Here is a 22,444-nt window from a genome sequence, read left to right as displayed (position 1 = left end):
GCAGCACTTCTCTGTAAACGCTCGACCATGTTATCGCACAGGGTCCAGAGGAGTTTCGTGTGAAGAAATGAGTTACTTATTTAAAGTGTCACTTTAAAAAATGTCTATACCTGTCCCTTAGCAAGATTAATTAGCCCAATGGGATCTTTATGAATCTACTGTAAACGATTTCTTTGCTTCTTATCTGACCCAGATCGACTTTGTTGTTATAAATCAGTAAACGCAAGCCATATGTTCGCTGGCGCACGGCACGTCGCCTCAAGCCGATCTTGCGAGCCCTCAGTCTGGTTTGCTGTTTATAGAAGGTGTATAGAAACTGTAACGCGATCGACAGACATTTGTAATAACGGAAGACGGTCTAATGCTTGTTTACAAGTGTGCATATACAATCGAAACGTAACTCTCATTTCACAAACGCAAAAACCCTTACTTTAAAAATACAGTACACTATCACCCTCAGTCACTACAAGAGCTAATATAAGCACGTATTTGTATACATCTTTGAAGGATAAAATTAAAATGGGTTACAATACCTTTTAACTGGGGGAATAATAAAATCACGATAAAGGTTTCGACCGAAGTTCAGCGGTTGGATTCTTCATGACTATGGACTATGCCTAAATTACGCTCAGCTCCCCAAGCTTACATCTGTGTAATTTAAACAAACTGAATTTAAAATACCGATTTTGTCTCAGGAGCTACCGTACCGGAGTTCTCTGCTGAAGTGAAAGCAAACACTTATGAGAAGAACTGGCCATTCTTCCGTCGGTTTGGAGGTCGATCGTTCCCTGAAGAACATCTTAGGAAAGCACACTCCGAAGTGGAGGAATTTTGTAAGATTTTACGGCACGAAGGGGTCGTTGTGCGGCGTCGATCCACAGGAAAAAAAAACAGATTCCCATTTTTGGATATTTTAGGGTATTTAAAGAATACCCACAAAAATCCAAAATTTGGAAGAGTGAGACAAGTCCCAATTAGGGAACTTGGTTGGGAATTGCCTGATTGGGACTTGTCTCACTTTGCCAAATTTGGGATTTTTATGGGTATTCTTTAAATACCCTAAAATATCCAAAAATGGGAATCCGTTATTTTTTCCTGTGGTCCTGAAGCAATCGACTTCTCAAAGGTAAAACTACTGAGAAGCCCAGAATTTATATTTTCTGAGTACAATGATTTATTTGAAAAGTTTTGGAACTACATATGAAAAGCATAGTGAATACACACTGAAAATCAAGATAGACATTTTAGTAGCTTGTGATCTTTTTACTGGTTCATGGTCGCCAATTTACGCCCAAAAAATTATATAACAAACAATTATTGAATGAGTATCGTCTGAAGATTTATGGAAATCGAGGAGGGTGTACGGCCTCAGCGGATAACACCCTCCGATATCTTCATAGGCGGATAACACGGGTGACCTTCTGTGATCTCCATATTTTAATAAAAGTCTTCAGATGATACGGAAGCCGAATTCAATTTCTTAAAATTAAATTATAAAGTCATGACAAAAGAAAATTATCTGTCTCTGATATTAAAAAGAAAGAAGTTAAAAAGAATAAAATCTCGTATTCCTAAACTCCTAATTCTTTCAAATGTTCCTGAAAAAAAAAAGTTTAATTCATGCAGGCCGTAATGTTTCGATCTGTAAATCTGAGTCAACAAAGTCTAGCTGCCGTCTTCTGAGCCTCTCATGACCAAGCATAGTATCGCAGAGCGTGGGATGGCGAAAGACATGCACTTTAGCTCTTATCCAGGAAAATTGCGGCTTGAGTAACTTTCTCCCTTCTTGTTTGCGATCAGCTCCGCAAGTCTGCTGTGGTACTTAACACATTCATCCGCCATCCCGTCTGTGGTCGTGAAAACTAGGGGAGTGAAAGTTCCCTGTTCGATCTCCATTACTCCGTTCCGCATACTGCCTCTTCTCGTTCCGATGCTTTTTGAACATCTGCCTTACGGGCCAAGTCTGTGTAAGAGCCTGCATTGGGGTGACACACCCGAACATCGAAAAAGCCGAATTCAATAATTGTTTTATTATTCATTCAAAATAACAACCTCGAACGAGGTTGTCAAAATAATTCCTAGTTTATAAACAAGCTAAAACATGCTTACCTCCATCGAAATTAAGTTCATCTTCGATTATGCACGTTAATCGGTAAGTTTAGGAGTTAAAGGGTTGTTCAGCGTCACAAATATTTTTTCCAGATAGTAGATTTCACCCTTCGAGTTGTCTTCATGCTGTTCTTCTATGTTTTTAGCCAATAGTTCGCCTATTCCTTCCTGGTGAAACGAGTAAAATGTCTGCAACTTTGCTGCACTTTTGACGTCACCAGTTCAATATGACAAAATTTTTCCAAACTTGATCGACAATAGCTGGTTACGATGAATTATGCGTGTGATTTTAGCCAATCAGAAACGGAGAAATATTCTGAATGAAAAACAATATATATGTATATATATAAACACGATTGTGGCTTCCACAGATTGTCCCTTGCATGACACAAAGATCACCCGTTCTTTATCAATGCATCCTCCTATGCGTCATTGATATTATGGCTAACGATTTTTTTTTTTGCATCGTCATACACGACTCCAGATTTTACGTCTTCTGGGATGTACGCAGCTATGCCACGAGACATTCTGACTGTTGTCGGCGATGAGATCATCGAGGCCCCCATGGCCTGGCGATCACGGTTCTTTGAATACCGCGCTTACAGGCCCCTTCTCAAGGAGTACTTTAAACAAGGTGCCAAATGGACTACTGCGCCTAAGCCACTTATGAGTGACGACCTGTACGATCAGGTAAACATCTTGAATTTTAACACCTTCACCTATCCAGGTCGCTTTTTATCAGGGCTCAGAAATGATTTAGAGCTAATCGCTCGTAACCACTTTTTAACTTTAACAAAGAGCCTTACTCTTTAATTTGCCGACTGCACGAGGAACAGGTGGAGGCTGAGAACAAAAGACAAGTGTGAATAGCAAAACTCGCATTCGTAGCCAGTCCTTTAGTCAGTGAAGAAGCTGGCTAAAAAGGCCTTTGATTTACCAGGTGGTAAAAAAAATGTTAAGCATCGCAAAATTTGACCATTAATTTTCTTTTTTTTAAGACGTAAGCATTTTATTAACCTTTTTAGAATGATATTATTTTCTTATTTTCTGATCTTCTATCATCATGATCATACAATTATACAGATCCCATACAAGAATTTTCTCACTTCAAAAGGGAATAAGCAAGGTTTCCGTCCACCAATCCCTTCCAAACAATGTTGTGGTGCCGTTCAAGCTGCCGGTAAAGAAAACATCAAAGAAGCTAACTTGAAATGAGGGGGTGGGGGCAGTTTTATTTTCTGACAGATGTCTGGGCCATTTGACTCGGTTTTTGAAAAATTTTGTTTCCAACTTAAGTTAACAAATAACTTCTAAAATATAAGTAAACTTTTTTATCTTTTACATTTATGTCCTCAGGATTACCCGATACAGACAGTTGAGGACAGGCATCAGCTGGCAGCCGAAGGAAAGTTTGTTACCACTGAGTTTGAACCGTGTTTTGACGCTGCGGACTTCACTCGAGCAGGGCTGAATATTTTCGTCCAAAGAAGTCAGGTATAAAAAATTTAAGCTGGCTTTGCTACTCTTGAACCATGCAATATTTTTCAATGTATGTTAGCGATAGGTAGATAATGCCATTGAAATTCATTGGACGGTTATTCAACGATGGTCGTGTGCAACAGAACTTAGTATTGAGCGTTTTTTATGGGATTTCACGTCGACTACTTTGCTTTTCCAAAATACCGTAAAATTCCGAAAATAAGCCCCGGGGCCTATATTTTTCAAAGGCCCTTTTTGAGGGGCTTATTTTTGGTGGGGCTTATCTATGGAGGGAAATTTGCGTTTCAAAATTGATTGGGCTAGCCTTATAGTTGGAAGTAAATTTACCGTTTTTGCTTTGTTCTACTTTTATCTGAGGGCAATTTCCAAGTACAAGCCCCCCCGTGGGGCTTATATTTGGAGGGGCGATTTAACGGAGGGTTTTTTGCGTTACCAGTTTGGGGGGCTTATATTTCGAGGGGCTTATACATGGAGGGGCTTATTTTCGGAATTTTACGGTAGTGAAACTTGCCCGCGGCCATATTGGTGTACCAATCCAGTCCTGTGGCATTTAAACTCTTTTTCGTGCAATAACTTTCTTTTGTTCCAAAAAACTAACTAATTCACTGGTCACGTAGGTGAAAACGCTCTATAGTGAGTGATCGTTACTGAGCCAGGAAATAATGGTTCCTTAACACTTTTATTGTAGAGAGCTTAAGCACCGACGACAACAACGGTAGAGAAAACTTAACTTTTTAAAAAGTTAATTTTCGTTCACTCCCTGAGCTTCATTGCTACTCAGTTTCCGATTTACCTGCCTGTTAAGTCAAAGCGGTTTTGTTTTGAGTTTAATTCATGGGGACCGCACTTAAGTTTAGAAAGATTAAAAAAAAGCGAGATTGTGTTTTTACGTCGTCTATAAAACAGATGAAAAGTTGCGTTATAGGATTTCACGTCACAGTCTTGAATGGAAACTGACAGAAACATTTGTATATAAAGGGTGAAGTACGTGCATGGATATTATTCTCGTTACTATCGTCGTCTTTTCTAAAGCTTCATTATATCATTAGAAGACACAGCATCGTTCATTTTGTCCGTTCATATTTCAGGTGACTAACAACTTAGGTATCGAATGGATGCGACGTCATTTGGGTAAACAAGGATATAGAGTTCACAAGCTGTTATTTGACGATCCAAATCCAATGCACATCGACGCAACGTTTAACATAATCGGACCCGGATTAGTGCTGTCCAATCCTGACAGGCCTTGTCATCAGATCGACATATTTTACGAGGCTGGTTGGACAGTAATAAAGCCGTTACGGTCGAAAGGGAAATCGGCTTCGCTTCTCGTTCACGCGCCAAGACGAAGAAGATGATGATGAAGAAGAAGTCTCCAAAAGCCATAAACGCTTTATGGATAATGTTCAGACAAAATATCCATCGCTTTCCTGAGTGTATCACAGCGAAGTGCCATATCCCTGTCTCCTCTTCCGCCTCAGGTATGCCAGTTATCTTTAAAAACCTGTATATTTTGTTTTTAAAGTCCCGCCCACTTTAATCTAGTACAACATTTTATAATCACCTTATTTGATGGTTTAACGGTTGATACGTGATACGATACATGTCAGCCCGCAAATCAGTTCTCCGCTTAAGTATTACATAAGGAATTTATTTGACTCCACTTAATTTCCGTTCATTGTTCAAACAACTGAAATAATCTCCAGACCAGAACACAGGAAACAAGAATGTTTAATGTTCTTACTTAGCTCCTACGCATTTCCTGAAGTTCAGTGCGTGGTATCTGGACTAGAACTCGGGTGTTTTCACAGCTGCCTCTATCACTGACTGAAAAAATTCTTATTAACAGCATCGCTCTGGTAATGGATATACATGCTTCAAATGACACAGAAAATAGTTAAGTGAGAGACCATAGAGTTCCTCAATGGTTCCGTTTTTGGTGCTTAGCAATAAAGAAATATTAATGCCGCATTGCCGAAATAACTCAGATAGTCAAATCTTGGATTGACGTCACATTTGGTGTAGCCTTATTGTGTTTATATTCAATGAACTTACACCACAGTTAACCGATAGGAAACTGTTAAGGATTTTTCAACATCTTTCTTGAGTTATAAAAGTTACAAAAGTTTTTGTGGTTACTTAAGACTGAGAGAAGATCACGTAGAATGAAATGATTAAGTTTTACTATTATGTTGCAATTATTATCATTTTGCTGTTTTAATTTAACGTAAGCTTTGCAGTCTAGAAAGCAAGCAAGCTCTTTTTCAAATTGTATAATAAAAATATCTCATACGATGCATAAACATCTCTACTTTACCGACCCCGAATCATGCTCAACAATCACTGTGCGCATAATAACGGCAATTTATTTTCCCGCAGAAAGTCAGTTAGACACATACATTAAATACATGTTAGGGTTCTTGAAGGATGAAAAAATTCACCAGTCTTTCCGCTTTGGTTTCAGGAAGCGTTCTGATATCACTAGTCAATGAGTTGTTCAATACGTCATTCGCATTTTTAATATAAATAACCTGTTGGTAAAGTTACTTATTAATAACTTCTGTCGTTAATAACATATCAATATCATTTAGGCGTCTTTTGGTTTGGGTAAATAAATCTCACTGCCAGAAATAGCAAGAGTCTAGATACCGAAGAAATATCAGAGTGAGCCGGCAAGGTAAGCTGATAGCCGTTTACAAACAACAATTTATAATTAATTCAAGCTGACAAAGCTAAAAGGGCAACACTTACCATGGCACGTAGCTATTCACACATTTTCAATTTAATGAGCTCACTACAAACTTGATTTCGCTTTATGACGTGTAGTCACTGTGAACAGTACTACGGGAAAGTCTAATATCACTGTTACATCCAGTCAAGCTCTTACTTCAAACTGATTCAGAAAGGAAAACAATCTCTTTTACTTCAAAGGTAAGGTTGAAAAAAAAATATACCGAAGTTTCTTCGATGAACCCTGCCAGTGCGAACGGATGTAACTCGCATTCATATGCTCTACTATTGTTTTGCAACCCTTGAAAATGATTTTGTGCAGTTGGTTGTTTATTATCGTCGTATTTCCATTTTAGAAGGATTGAATCGGTTTTATAAGAATAACGTTCAATGTGTTTCGAGCTTAGTCGTAGGAAATTGGCAGTATATCGAAATCATGAGACTCTTTAGTGACTTTGAAAACTAAATGCTCAATATTTCTGAAACTTTCCGCCGAGTGTTTTGCCTATTAAAAAATCATACCGCCTACGTTCGATTTACATTCTATGTTTTATGCGAAAAAGTCCTTAGTTTAAAGCTTTCTTTTATTGAATTTTAAAAGAAAGTTCAAGCGAAATTATTTATCGCAAGGATAAAATTTTGGCCAAAAATACATCAAAACACAAAAGTAGCGTATAATATCCACATTGCAAAATTTGCTTGCACTTATTGATATGACGTCTTGCATGTAATTTTAAACCTTAGTCATGACTAGAAATAAATTACACACGGGCGCATTCTGTACATGCAAAGCAATTATTCGCTGATTATATCGGTTATCTATTGATTGCTTTTATTGAACAGCTAGGTAAGGATGACTGTTTAGTGATTCAGCGTTTTAAATAGCAAGCTTCGTCTTAGCACGGTATTGGAGTTTGTCAATATATTCGCTCAACCACGATGCATTGTTAGCATATCTATGTCGTGGCCGTAAGTGTATTTTTAAGAATGCTCTTCAGGGAAAGTAGAAACGAGCGGATTGGTTTGTGAAAGTATTGGATCAAATTTTAGCTGAAAACCCTTTCGTTCGTCAATCATTTGCACAGCTTGAAGGTAAATTGGAGCCTCGTATTTTACTGCTTACTTTCTTCGCAATGAGAGTTTCTCTTCCTTCCCATATTTATACAAAAAATACTCATGTAAAATACTTCCAGCGACTAAATGTCCCGAGTCCTTGCGCTCAAAATGACACAGTAATCGTCTTGTCTTTCAAGTTAGGCGAGCACAAAAGCTTAACGTATTTCCATTCCTAAAATTACGGAAACAGGAAGAGTGATTTCGCTTTACTACTGGCGACACGTTACGACGATGCTTAACATCACGTATTCATGCACGCAAGGGCTACTAATTATCATATGTTATTGTAATACATTATGGGTCCAGTGCGTGGGTAAAAATTCCTTTGTGTATTTTCTGTTGTCCTCACAATACTCCTTAATAAGAGATCGTGTGTGTAAAACTTGCTATCGATAAAAGTCCTAAATGGTAGTTCTAGGTAGCATTCCAACATTTTCGTTTCATTATAGAGGCTTATTCAAGAAAGAAGTGCATTGTTACTTCGAGTCCCTTCCATTATAAGCCCATAAGACTTTTAAGATTAAAAAACGAAATTGTTTGGCTCTATTTTTCCTATGGATCTGATCAGAGTTTAGTTTTTTTCTCTATCTGCATTCAGTCAAATAAATATATATATAAATATATATCCCACGAGGTATTACGTACATATCATGGATGACAAATTACTACTCAATTTTGGCGCGAAATTTCAGCGTAAAATTATAATTTCACATATGAAATGAAAACATTACCATGGCAACGTTTAGTTCGTCTCACTGGCAAGATGGCGTCCAAGTTTAAAATGAATGAAGATTTCAGGGCGTTAAAAGACGCTTTAGAAAACCTAAACACAGGAAATAGTCCATCAAGAAGGATTCTAAAAGGTATTTTGTCGAATAATACAGAAACTTGTGAACTTATTGGCCAAAATAGACCTTGTCACGGTTTTCGACGCCATGTTGACGAGTAGGCTAACGTGTGAGAAATTACAGTGTTTGTATGAGAATCTAATGTCGAATAATTTCTGTAAAACGGCTGTTCTGAAAAAAATATTACTTGCAAACTGAAGCTACAAGCAAAGGATTGTACTAAAATTTTTTTGGGACGTACTTACAGAGGCTTGCTTAAGATTTTCCATATATTTGCCTGTAATTTGTCATGAATGAAGATGTCAGGGCAGAAAAAGACGCTTTAGAAAACCTGAACACACGAAAGAGCACATCAAGAAGGATTCTAACAGGTATTTTGTCTAAAAATTCTGGAGTTAAGCCAAATTTAAGCTCTAAACGTTCGAGAGAGTGCAGGAGCTCTCGATCGATACGATCCAGGATAAACATGTCAAAAATCCAAGATTGCCAACGTAATTCGTCACCCATGATATTAATAGGTAATCAAATGGTATGCTCGTGAAATGAGGGAATAATTTCACTTGCGTTTTGTCCAAATCCTGATAATTTCCCTCGCCTAAAGGCTCGGGAAATTTTAGGATTTGGACAAAACGCGCGTGAAATTATTCCCTAATTTCACTCGTCACCATTTGATTACACATACTAATACAATATTCTAACGAAATTATTTACAAGATCAAATGTTCAGAGTGGTAAAAAGAAGACGAAGCCGGGGGCTTATAAACTATAGGCTTCCTGGAACTATAGGGTGAACCATGCAAATAAATGGCACTGATTGAAAATTTGGATTAATTAAAAAAAAATACAGAAAAGAAAAGAAAAGAAGAGAAAAAAGGAAAGAGAAAAAGAAAATGCAGTGTCCAGAATATGCCGCGGTCAAATTATACTTTTTGTCATGTCTGTGCTCATTTCAGATAGTCTCTAACAAGAATTTGTTAAAAGACGAGCTCATACTTAACTGTGATTTGTATTTTGCAGAGTCAAAATCGAAAAGTGAACCTCAAAGATGACTTTTAGCCAGAGGTTTCGCTTAAACCTGATCCAGGAGGCTAAAACAGAGCTAGACTTTCTTGCTTTGGTAGATGATTTTCCCAGTTTGTATGCGGGTCCTATCCTTAAAAATGCCATCAGGAGATATGAAATGTTCTGGCTCCCACTGGCAGCTAGAGAGGGTAGCGCCAGTAGACTTCTTGCAGCTCCATTAGACATTGCTTGGGTGTGGTATCTTCACATGTTGTCACCACAAGATTACGAACAGGATTGCATGAACATTGTCTCTCACGTTGTTGACCACTTGCCCAAGAACAGAAATCAAAGAGGAAAAGGTCTTCAAAATGCACGATATTTGTGGGAGAACGCTTATCCTACGGAACAGTTTGAAGTCGACTTGAACTGTCCTACGCCATTTGCTATGCCATACGGATTAAAAATTCGTTACGACATCGAGAAAGCATCTTATAACCAATCCAAGTTCTATTATCAAGTATCGCTCCCGCACTTTAACGATATCAAGTTTCTGGAAAGCGCTGTTGAGCGATACGAACACCATTTGCATCTCAAAATGCAGCATCCGCAAGTTCCCATGGTCCCGTTCACTGACATCGACTTGATTTGGCACGCACACCTTCATCATCCACTGAACTACAAGCAAGTGACTTCAGAAATGTTCGGGGCAGTAGTGAACCCTGGAAGCCATGACTCGAGTCTCAGCCTGGGAACCACTTTGCACGATTCTGAGACTGGCACGAGAGCTGTATGGTCTGCAGCTGGTTTCAAGTATGACAAACCAGGAGCCGTGTACAGAGGTGACCCTCCTCATCCCATTCCTCCTCGACAAAATGGGTATTACGCTTCCTTAGGAAGGCTTCAATACGAGATGAAAATACTGCAAGTAGAGGTTGTAAATGTGGATGTGAGCAAGATGTTCACGCTGCGAATTTACGATCCTACGGGCGGTCTGGTGGTGGATACAGTGATTCAAGGTGGACACCGTCGCAATATGACGTCCCAGTGCATTGTTGACAACGAAAACCTCCACAAGCTCACGGTATCTTTGCACCAGAAAGCTCTACGGGGTTTCGAAAGGGTCATTGGTTCATCTGAAACGAGTTTGCTGTCCTTCATTGACGCATGCCCATATGGTGGAGCAATACCTGAACTGCCTTGGGTGATCGATATTCCATTTAGTGCTGCACGAGCTATCGTGAGACTGTCGGCCAAGTTGAGCCCTCCGTCTATCGAAGGTTATCGGTTTAAAGTAGAGCCAGAACCTTACTTTGCCAAAGTTGACCATCCATCCGTGGTACTCAGTTTTCCACAGTCTATGTTCTCACCCAGAGATCTGGCAAAAAATTACCTGCCTTGCGAATCTGCGACGCACACTTTGCTAGACTGCAGAGGGCGGGAGTCCTTCAAGTGTCGCGTTGTCCACAGTACCGCAGGTTTGCTATCGGCAGTGGAGATCATCAGTCTTGATGGTGTTGTTGTTGCATCTGCCCACACAATGGATCTCAACACTCTTCCCGATAAAGCAGCAATTGAAGATCACCCAAGATGCGCCTATTTAGACCGTGTTGAAGGCGAAAGAGCCATGCTTATCCGGGGTAAAAAAGATTGGGGCATTTGTATTGGAAAATGGCAGAGGGGGAAAGTGCTAAATCGTTCCGCAGGCCAAGTTGAAATAACACTTTTTAAGCTCAAAGGCGTGAGAGGATGGTGTGAGGTACGCAAATTCAAGGGTGGTCTTTACGTGGTCTATCTAGAAACAGCTGTCTTTGCTTACGTGGATTTAAAGAGAGGATTGTTTGTGCTATCTCCATCGGCGCAGGATGCTCCAGAAATCATTGCTTTAGCTTTTTCCATGTCCATTCTCTATCTCCTCTGCAAGCCTTACAATCCGACACCAGCTAACGTTTCGTCACCATCCTTTCACAAGAAAGCTAAAGAAGATAAGGTGACCCCGATGCTTCTTGCTGCTGGATACAAGAGTTCTACAGTTCCAACGAATGTCTATCTTTTACGAAGCTTAATGGGCCCGTCAGCATCGGGTCCATCCCTGGACGGTGCGGGAACGTACGATCTGGATTCAGAATCCGGTCTTGATTGGATTAGAGAACTCATCAGAAAGAAACAGGAAGCATATCTTTTTCATTATATGAGTGGTGTGACCTATGAACTTCCATCCGAAAAGGAAGGTAACAGCACCTTACGCCGGACGAATGGAAGTTCCTTTACCTTGTAAGGTGGCGGAGAAAGGAGCAAAAGTCAGTGTTGAGAGGACGAAACGATTGATTAAATCAACCTCGAGAGTAAAGAAACCGTAATCTCATTACGTTTTAGAATCTATCGTTGGACATTCTCGGGACCGTAATTCATTGTTCTCATTAGCGCGAGTCCGTAATAGATTGCGTCATTCGAACGTCCCTAATTTTTGCCAGGGATCTCGCTGCGGTCCGTTTTGTGGGGCCGGTTTACTGTCACTTAAAATAGCGAGGATCCCGTAATTTGACAGTATTTAGTTATAGATTTAGTTGGGAGGTTGCTAAGCACGATAGAAGAGCTATCGTCTCGTTCGACACAGTTTCTAGAGTGGTTAGCAAACATCTCAAGTGCACCCACGCGAAAAGGACAATCAAAGCGCGCGTAGTGTTTACTACATTGTATAAAACTTATTAGTAAAATTCAACTAGTGGTCTATTATCAATGCTGCGTTCTGATTGGTTGAGCTACTACTAGGCTATATGTTATACCCCACTAGTAGCGAAAAGCGCGGGCTTTTTCGCGGCAAAAAAAGGATTAAAGTCTAGCTTTAATTCGCTAAAAGTTTCTTATTCTCGGTATTTTTGACCAACTAGTTGGATTTTACTAAAACAATTATTCCTCTCGCCTTCATGGCCTCTGATGGGCTATTGACTCAGAGCCCTTTCGGGCTTGAGGAATAATTGTTAAATATTTAACACTGTGCCGTTGAACCATTAGTTTTATAGCATATCAAAAAAGAAAGCCATTTAAATTATAGGTAGTAAGAGAGTGGAAAGTGTGTTCTCATGTGCTCGCCAATACGAGTAAAGTTCATGCCTTGCAACTTCTTCTCTTAAAAATTTCTTTTGCTGAAATTTTGCAAAATTATAGTTTCCTTTATAAATTGACTTGTGTTGTCATGCGCCAGTAGTAGATTGGTAGTTGGCCTACCAAAGCGCCAGCTTTAGATCTAGCCTGTTTATCTTTTAATAATACATATTGTTAATCTCCTTGTATTTGTTACATGCCATAATCGAGATGCAACTATAAATAAAGGAAATGAGTAATGATTAACTGCTGGTGAATATTAATATCGTTATTGAGCTATGATTGACTTTATAATCAAGATGACATTTTGTATGATTAATATGTTAATTGATTAATTGCTGGTCTGTACATGCTTCGCTGTGCAGCCTAAATCAGACCTTGGCTAGTTTTACATTTAACCTACTTTAAAATTCCGTAAATCTTTTATGAAGCCTCCCTCTCTAATAAGCACCCTCCCCTCCCCTAATTATTCTTCACTAATAAGTGATAGACTGTATTAACCATTCATGACTGTAAAACTTTGTGTGGACTGATCCAGAATGGTTTACTCACCAGCTGGATGTTCGGATTTGTTTCTTATCCTGGGCTGCGTGACTTCCAACTTTTTGTACTTGAGCTTTTCCACTTTGTATTCTGGTTCTTTATGGAGAACTGATAGCATCGTCTTTGCTAAATTGAACAAGCCCCTCCTCTCAAATAAGTCCCCCGTCTCTTTTACGACCCCCCCTCAAGTGGGTTTGAAATGAATATCCCCCCCCCCCGCCACTCGCCGAGGGGCTTAATTAAGGATTTACCGTACTCAACTTACTCCAGGAAGTATTTGAAAACTTGCGTTATGAACCCGGCCATGGAACAGCAAAACACATTATTCAATTAATTATTTTTGTTCATTTTTTGTTCGATCCTATAATAAAATTCCTTTGAATGACTGGTTGAGTATATAATCAGTCAAGTCTTTCAAGGAGCTCTAAGGTCGCCGAGAGCATCGTCAGGCTTATCAACCTGCAATTCTTGATTAAATTAAAGCGAATTCACGAAGTGCATCAATTAGTATCGACACGTGTGGGAGTTACATTGGAAATTAATTTTCCACTTTTGTCTTATAGTATCTTGTGAACACCAAAACAATAAAATTGTTTTTTGCTTTAATTCAAATGTTTTGAAATTGGCGGTGAGACTAGATGCTATTTTGAACTGAAATTCTTAAAACACTGTAAAATATTTTACGTTAATAACTCGCATTAAGACAACTTTGAATCTCTGTTTAAAACACTCTTAAAATTTTTGACATTAATGGCTTGCATTAAGGAAAACTTCATTCTCTATTTACAAAATAGTTGTTTACTGGGTAAAGCATTGACATGTGAGGTCATGGCATGAGGTCCAAAGTGTCTTTTTCCCTAATTTATGTTCCCCTAACACCTGCATTCGACACTTAAGAAACTACAGAAGAGAACTGGAACCGAAATGCGTGCCGCAATTGTTTCTGGGATCGTTACTGGAGACGCGCCGCTCAGCTATTGGCTTACTTGTCCCCTGTCCCTATTAACAGTCCCAGAAGTCTTTGCAAAGTTAACTCGTCCCAGTTTCCTTTTGGTTTCTAAAGTGGCGAATTTTCATTCGGCATATATACACATATTCACATGTTTACAGTTCAATTGCAGACAAGAGAGAAAATTCTCTCTTTGTACTGACTAGTGATGAAAACTTATGCCCCTATACTCATATTAGTCGATCTTGTATGGTCCTTGTTATTGCTATTAGTATTTTAGTAGGTTGATATAGTTTGTAGGGAAAACTGGTTATCAAACCCGAGAAAATGAAAACCAATTTTGATTAATGGTGCTGCAGGTTATATTCGGAGTTCCCTGGCGGTGCGCAATATTTTGTTTGTGAAAAGCAGCGGCCACAGAACTGGAACAACTCATTCATTCACATGGAACATCGTGTCGGAGCGGTTGACCGAGTGGGCTTGGTGAACTAAATCCTAGTCTTCACTCCTAAATATTAACTTTCGTCTCAGTGGATTCCAGTCCTAGTTCCTATTTATTCCTCTCTGAGAAACTGTTACCTTTGAAATACCACAAGTCTCATGATACAAGGTCTCGTTTGCCTTATCTCCTTCCTATTACCCGTACCAATAGCATGAAGCGGGTTCTTTTACAATGCAGTTAAACAAAACTGTGGGATAATGTCAGCGACAATGATCAGTGAGTCTGCTCTTCTGGTGTAAAAAAGTTCAAAAGAAATTTCTTTGATTCACTCATGTGTAAATTCACGCCTGACTGTTTCAAAATTGACAGAATATTTTAGCTTTCAAATGATTTAATATTTTAAAATAATTTATTATCTTAAGGTACTATTTAAGTTTTTATTCATGTGTAAATTCGAGTAAATTATTGCCTGAGAAGTTAAGAATTGACAGAATTAGTTTTAAGGATTTTAGAATTTTAGTAGTAGTCAAAATGCATAGCAAGATTTACGCGTGCCAGCCAGATTTTGACTGGATATTGCGCCGGGGGGGGGGGGGGGGGGGGTTACTCCCATACATTACCTATAGGGGTATGTGCCGCTCAACGGGGTAGTGATTTTGAAGCTCCTGATTTAGAACGGGGTATCCATTTCAGAGGCATTTTCTAGAACGGGGTATAAAAAATTGTGGATCACGGCTTTATCTTCTGCTTAAAATTGTTGCTGATTATGAAGAAGCATTTATTTGATGTATAAGTCGAACAAATAAAGAAATATCTTTTTAAAAAACAGGGCTATTTCAATTTACGAACTTTCTGGAACGGAGTATAAAAAATTGGCCCATTTCTAGAACGGGGTATCAGTTTTAGGGCGAATTCTAGAACGGGGTATAAAAAATTGGCCCATTTCTCGAACGGGGTATCAATTTTAGGGGAATTTTTTTTAGAACGGGGTGCCAATTTGGAGTCCCGGGGGGCACATACCCACCCAAAAAATACCCAAGTGCCCCCCCCCCCGGGATATTGCTAAACGATAATCTGCACTTACCAAGTCTGCATTAAATCAGTTATTGTTTGACCATTTGATGATTTCTGTAGCTTCTCTAAGGGCCATCTAGCTAATAATAACGCATGCAAAAGCGATTGAAATCTCACGTGTACGGAGAAAATAATACAATATCCTTTTGTGACGAGCAAACCCCATCTGCGGCTCACTATAACAACGCCACCAAGCTACCTGACTCAATCAATTTCAGTATGTTGCCCATCTAAAAGTATCTCAACGCCCCTGAAAATCGGAGGTCATGTCAAATTCTTAAAAAGTAAAGGCTAACGGTGTTTGACGTAAACAAATTGCCTGAATAGTTTAGTTTTTATTAGCGTCAGTTGAGACAAGAAGAATATAACTTTTGACAGGCCATTTATGAATCTGTTTCAGAGCGGGGCTTAGTACAAAGCTATTGATATGAAAATAATATTTCATTCCCATACAAATAAAAGAAAAGTTTTACACTCAATAATAATAGTAATAATAATGAGAATTTTTGAAACGCGGAAATGACCCATTTCTGGTTTACCTTATTTACTGGTTTACAAGAAGATACCCAGAGTTGAGAGGCTTTGCCCCCTTTGTAATAGATCCAAAATTGGTGATGAATTCCACTATTTGTTGAAATGTACCCACTCATCACTTTCTCATATAAGGGGTATCTTCTTGGAGAGCCTATACTCGATAAACAGTAATTTTACGAATATGTCTTGTAAGGCACTATTTTTATATATCATGTCTATGTGCGATGAAAACATCATAAATCTCAGTGCCTCTTATATTGAAAATATTCTAAATTGTTAGGGATCCGAACTCTAATTAAACTTTCTTACCATACGAGTAGCGTAGAAGCCGTACATAGCCAACTAATTTTTCTTTTATGATAATATTCAATCGTTCCTTTCTTTCTTACTTAACTTTTATTTTACTTTTTTTATTTATTATTGTTTTGGTACTGAAATGTTCATGTCGAAGATAAAGTCAATAAAGTTGTTGTTGTTGTTGTTGTTATTATCGGCTGCATTATTGGATATTGGGTGAAGCGAATTCTCCCATCTTCATATATAGGATAGCTGAAAACTCTAAAACAGTTTGAGGCCAAAGTGACTTCTTCCTACGGACTCGGGCAATTGTTGTTCCGTTTTAGCAGCCGAAAATTTCAAACAGAGATTTATCGAGAACGCTGTCATTAAAATGACAAAAATTTGTACAGCTCAAGACAGTCGGTATGAAATACAAGCTCTTGTACGCTATAATTCTTATTAGCTTCAAAAACGAATGTCTAGTTTTTTCACAAATTATGGAAAAGTAATTATGGCAATGGCGTCACCGTGTTGCCATGGATACATCGATCTCGAAAGAGGGACTTTTGGAAACCTCAAGCCATACCACTTTTAAAATAAGCGATGCAATATTCTATTTCCTGCTTTCTTTCAGGTAATATCTTCGTATTTTGAGTTCAAATAAAGAGAGTAGGTATTGTTAATGAAAAACCGAGTCAGGTCACCTTTAATAACAGCTTCCATACATCACTTAATTCAACCAGGCTATGAATATCACTTTGTATTGATGCCCAGTGACTGACGGATAACTATATTTACATTTATCACCAAGCAATAAAGGAATCTCAGTGTAGCACTGCAGAAATTAACGGCGGTCATGATGAGTCAGGTCTTGGTTTGACGTCACATTTAATGTTTTTTTCCGTGTGGTTTTGATTATTCGTAACTTTAGAAAGAAGGTTATGTTGAATTTCTATTGGTTTTACCTTTATTCTGACATTACAATTTTGCTGTTTGAGCAAAAGTTTTGCATCTAGCTAGCAAGCGAGTACTATGTTTAAATTGTAAAAAGGTACGTGACATAAAAGACGGACGAACCACAAATACCCCAGGGCGCAAAATTATGCGCTTCGGAGAAACACCGAATCGTGCTAAACTTTTTTAGCATAATCAAGAATAATCCCGCGGAAAGTCAGCTCAATAATTCAAATAAATCATGGTTGAAGGGCTAATTTATAAATTGGGTCTCGTGGTTGTTGAACAATTCCCTGACTTCCCAGACCTTTTTAATATAGTGTCAGCCAACCGTTAAGTAAAGTTACTTAACTGACGTAAGTAAACCGTTAAGTAAAGTTACTTTTTAGCAATAACTTCTTCCGTTATATCATTAAGGCTGCTCTCGTTAGAGTAAGCAAATTTCTGACAACTACATACAGCAAGGACCGAGATAGTAAGGAAATAACTGTGTAATCCGCCAAGGTAGCGCGTTTTACAAGTTCAATTAAACTGACAAATTACTTGATCGCCTGAGGAAAGAATGTCTTGAATTGAATGTGTTCGCTGCTAATGAGGTTTGATTGCGCCTCACTAGATCTGTAGTAAAATAAGCAGTTCTTCGAAAGAAACATTAAGTCAAGCTCTTAATTCCTACTTGACTGAAAAAATCGGTGTGGTATCAGGGGAAATACTGAAGGAAATGCTGTATTTGAACAGATCCAGGTCCTTGTGGTGCAGTGCCTTGTGGTTCTGCCATGTATCTCAGGTTTTCTCATGCGCTGTTGTTAAGATATTTGTACAATAGTTCAGAATCGTTAAATTCTAGCTTGAGAGGAACGTCCAGCCAAACTAAGAACTATGCTAGCTGCGAAGATTTGGACTAATTACAGTTTCATCATATTTTAATTTGAGGTAGTTCACACCGAGGAACAGTAAAATAGCTTGGTAAATACAAAGGAATGGTTTTGAAGAACGTGTGTGTTTTTTTGTCAAGGTTATAAACAACTTATAAATACGCATACAGCTTGGGGATATTATCTTTTTTTATGTGATCATCGTAGTTATAACTGTTGTCACTACACAAACCAAGGTCCTTAGCTACCTCTACGGGACGTTCTGTTTCGCGGCAAGTAAATTGCTCAGTTGTTTTTTGTCTCGAAACATAATGTCCTTAAATGACGTCACAATCATTCCCACTCTACAGTTTTTAGTTGCACGAGTTTGTACTCCACCGGGGGACAAATTTCACGTTTTTGGTACGTAAACCACGAGAAAGAAAAATCGATATCAAAATTTTTTTCATTTTTCTCTCCTTATCAGGACATTCTGTAGATTGCATCAAGAAAGTAAAGGAAACTTTGTGATATACACTTAAAACCTTCTTGACTTACATATCTTTTTTGTACAAGAACGGCAAACATGCTCCGATTTTCCATTGAGTGCTCTTATTGCATAGGGATCAAATGATTGTTCAGTAATTTAGCATTTTAAACAGAAACATTTTTGAAGAAGAACATGTGATTTAATTCTAGTACAGACGCTACGTTACTATGTTGCTCAATATCAAGTATTCGCGTATAACAGTGTCTTTGATTACCATACTTAATGCATAGCGGAAGAGGCCCTGGGCAATAATCTTGTTAAGTTGTTTCAGCAATAGCAGACCGTATTTGTAAAACTAGTATTATCGATCATAATCTTAAAAAAAATGGTTATAGATAGCAAGTCAAACTTTTTTCTTTCATTTTATTTTGGCGATCAATTTAACAAATAGAACATCCAGGTCTGCCTCGATAGCAGAGCCGTGGCCATCTTACTCCTAAGATTTAAAGAAACTTTTCGTGCCTTATTTTTATCCATCTTCTCTTTAATTTTCTTTATTTTTTCCTTAAACGCATCATAGTTATTAATAAAAGTAGAATGGCAACCCGTTAGACTCTTTGTTTATATGTTTTTGTTAGCTTTTTTGGATCTGACCGTGCACAACGTTCAAAAGCTTTCCTATCATTTTGCACTTACTGACCAATAGAAATATTGTATTTATTTATTCAGTTACAATTTGTGAACAAAAAACAAAGGATTGTGCGCGGTCAGGGAGCTTCCAACATAAACTACAGCGCCGTTGTTTTCCTAATCAGTCTCGTCTACTTTCTATGGGCACATTTCATCATACTCAAAGAATGACATTTTCTCTAGAAACTAAAGAAACTTAATATTAACAAACATATTATTAAAACATTTTTATCGCATTCCCTGGAGAATTAATCCAGCTGAAACTCTTGGAGCTGTTACGTATTCATATCTGGCCACAGAAATATCCTAAAAGTATTTTCAAGAGAATTTAGTATCTATCTCTTCTCGCCCACGCTGTCCAGTACATTTTGTGCAACAACAAATGATTAAGGCTTGTGATCATGATCAAATGTAATGTATATTTTGCAGAATGAAACCATGACGTTTAATCAGAGATTTCGCTTGAATCTGATCCAAGAGGCTAAGACCGAGCTAGACTTTCTTGCTTTGGTGGATGAGTTTCCCAGTTTGTATGCGGGTCCAGTTCTCAAAAATGCTATCAGGAGATATGAAATGTTCTGGCTCCCACTGGCAGCCAGAGAGGGTAGCGCCAGTAGACTCCTTGCAGCGCCATTAGACATTGCGTGGGTGTGGTATCTTCACATGTTGTCACCACAAGATTATGAACAGGACTGCATGAACATTGTCTCTCAAGTTGTTGACCACTTGCCCATAAACAGATATCAAAGAGAACGAGGTCTTCAAAACGCACGATACTTGTGGCAGAATGCATATCCTAAAGAATGGTTTGAAGTCGACTTAACCTATCCTACGCCATTTAAAATGCCGTACAGACTGAAAATTCGTTGTGACATCGAAAAAGCATCTTATAACCAATCCAAGTTCTATTATCAAGTATCACTCCCACACTTTAGCGATACCAAGTTTCTGGAAAGCGCTGTTGAGCGATACGAACATCATTTGCACTTCAAGAGCCAAAATCCACAAGTTTCCATGGTCCCGTGTACCGATATGGACTTGATTTGGCACGCACACCTTCATCACCCGCTGAACTATAAAGAAGTAACTTCAGAAATGCTCGGGTCAGTAGTCTATCCCGGAATCTATGACTCAAGTCTCAGCCTTGCACTAACTTTGGACGATTCTGAGACTGGTACGAGGGCTGTACCTTCTGCTGAGGGTTTCAAGTATGACAAACCAGGAACCGGGTACAGAGGTGAACCACCTCAACCCCGCCCTCCACCACAAAATGGGCTTTACTCCTCCTTAGGAAGGCTGCGCTATGTCACGAGAATATTGCAAGTAGAGCTGGTAAATGTGGATGTGAGCAAAAAGTTTGCTGTCCGAATTTATGATCCTATGGGCGGTCTGATAGTGGATACAACGATTCAAGGTGGAGTCCGTCTTATTTTAATGTCCCAGTGTATCACTGACAACGAAAACCGTCACACACTCACGGTATCTTTACACCAGAAATCACTACTTGGTTACGAAAGGTCTATTGGTTCATCGGGATTGAATTTGCTGTCCTTTATTGATGCATATACATACGGTGGAATACCTCAACAGCCTTGGGTGATAGATGTTCCCTTTGCGGCTGCACAAGCTATCGTGAGACTGTCAGCCATGTTGGACCTTCCGTCCATCGAAGGGTATCGATTCAAAGTTCAGCCAGACCCTTACTTCGCAAACGTTAACCATCCTTTTTTTGTACTCAGTTTTCCACAGTCGATGTTCTTACCCAAAGATTTTGCAAAAACGTACCTGCCCTGCGAATGTGCAACTCACACTTTGTTGGACTGCAGAGGGCGGGAGGCTTTCAAGTGTCGCGTTGTCCACAGTATTGAAGGTTTGCTATCGGCGGTGGAGATCATCAGTGTTCACGGTGTTGTTGTTGCATCTGCTCACACAATGGATCTCAACGCTCTTCCCGAAAAAGCAGCGATTGAAGATCACACGAGATGCGCTTATTTAAACCCCGTGGAGGGCGAGCGAGCGATGGTTATCAAAGGTCGAAAGGACTGGGGCATCTGCATTGGGAAATGGCAGAGAGGCAAAATGTTCAATCGTGCAGCGGGCCAAGTGGAAATCAAATTTTTCAAGCTCAAGGGGCTGAGAGGCTGGTGTGAAGTACGCAAATTCAAGGGTGGCCTTTACTTGGTCTACCTGGAGCCAGCTGTCTTTGTTTACGTGGACTTAAAGAGAGGATTGTTTGTGTTTTCCCCATCGGCGCAGGATGTTCCAGAAATCGTTGCTTTTGCTTTCTCGATGTCCATTCTCTATTTGCTCTGCAAGCCTTACAATCCGACAGCGGCGAACGTTTCGTCACCATCCTTTCACAAGAAAGCCAGAAAAGATAAGGTGACTCCTATGCTTCTTGCTGCTGGATACAAAAGCTCTACAGTTCCAACAAATATCTATCTTTCAAGAAGCATTAAGGGCTCTTCAGCATCCGGTCCATCCCTGGACGGTGTGGGAACCTACGATCTTGATTCAGAATCTGGTCCTGATTGGATTAGAGAACTCCTCAAGAAAAAACCGGAAGCATTATTGTGGTATCATATGAGCGGTGTGCCCTACGAACTTCTGACTAAAAAGGAACGTAGCAGCAACTCCAGGAACTCGGGACGAAGTTTCCTTTTTGGGTCAGGAAGGGGAGGAGGAGGTGATGGCGGCGGAGGAGGGGGAGGTGACGGCGGAGGCGGGTGTTAAGACAGGAGAAACGGATGTTCTGGCCTAGTAAAGAATCGAAATATGGACTTGTGCCAGCATGAATGTAGGCTGCGAAAGAGTTTTAAATCTATAATAATGTTGCTATACTAGTATAGCGATTAAGTTTAGGTCTGTTAGAAGTTCAAAAAGAAAACACTGTAACATTTTCACGACATCACGAAGGTGCAGGGAAGCACAACATCTTACCCAAATCAGTGAACACGGAATGTTAAAATGTCGCAGAATCACTGAGAAATACTGCTGGTATTACTGTAGTTTTGTAATAAGTATTCAAATTTAGCTATTTTTGCTTCATATATAATTAAGTAGCTAATATGCTTTTGTATAGTGTTACATGAGTATCTTATGAAGAATTATGGAGATCAAGGAGCTCCGAGATCTCCATAATTCTTCTTATGATACGAAAGCGAATTCAATAATTGTTTTATTATTCATTTAAAACAATTCCTTGTTTAAAAACATAGCTAAAAC

General features: G+C 39.0%; 3 protein-coding genes across 5 annotated transcripts; all 3 read left to right on the top strand.

Moving 5' to 3' along the window:
* The first annotated feature begins 2,586 nt into the window (after positions 1-2,586).
* LOC140926356 (glycine amidinotransferase, mitochondrial-like) lies at positions 2,587-4,967 on the top strand. The gene is made up of 3 exons (XM_073376109.1): positions 2,587-2,799; positions 3,466-3,603; positions 4,698-4,967. The coding sequence occupies exons 1-3, from the start codon at positions 2,611-2,613 to the stop codon at positions 4,965-4,967; spliced, it is 597 nt and encodes a 198-aa protein (XP_073232210.1). The 5' UTR covers positions 2,587-2,610.
* Positions 4,968-6,160: 1,193 nt separating this feature from the next.
* On the top strand, positions 6,161-12,656 carry LOC140928930 (uncharacterized). Of its 3 annotated transcripts, none has more exons than XM_073378733.1 (2): positions 6,161-6,286; positions 9,321-12,656. In XM_073378733.1, the coding sequence occupies exon 2, from the start codon at positions 9,349-9,351 to the stop codon at positions 11,581-11,583; it is 2,235 nt and encodes a 744-aa protein (XP_073234834.1). In that variant the 5' UTR covers positions 6,161-6,286; positions 9,321-9,348; the 3' UTR covers positions 11,584-12,656. The 3 variants fall into 3 exon arrangements, with proteins under 3 accessions (XP_073234834.1, XP_073234833.1, XP_073234835.1); XM_073378732.1 differs by lacking the exon at positions 6,161-6,286 and adding an exon at positions 6,323-6,540; XM_073378734.1 differs by lacking the exon at positions 6,161-6,286 and adding an exon at positions 7,188-7,431.
* A 7,001-nt stretch (positions 12,657-19,657) lies between these two features.
* Positions 19,658-21,952, top strand: LOC140926355 (uncharacterized). Its single transcript, XM_073376108.1, has one exon. It carries the CDS (start codon positions 19,658-19,660, stop codon positions 21,950-21,952), a length of 2,295 nt encoding a protein of 764 aa, XP_073232209.1.
* The last annotated feature ends 492 nt before the right edge of the window (positions 21,953-22,444 follow it).

The sequence above is a fragment of the Porites lutea genome, chromosome 2, assembly GCF_958299795.1.
Source record: "Porites lutea chromosome 2, jaPorLute2.1, whole genome shotgun sequence".
NCBI classification, from domain to species: Eukaryota; Metazoa; Cnidaria; class Anthozoa; order Scleractinia; family Poritidae; genus Porites; species Porites lutea.
This window is presented reverse-complemented; position numbering and strand designations above follow the sequence as displayed.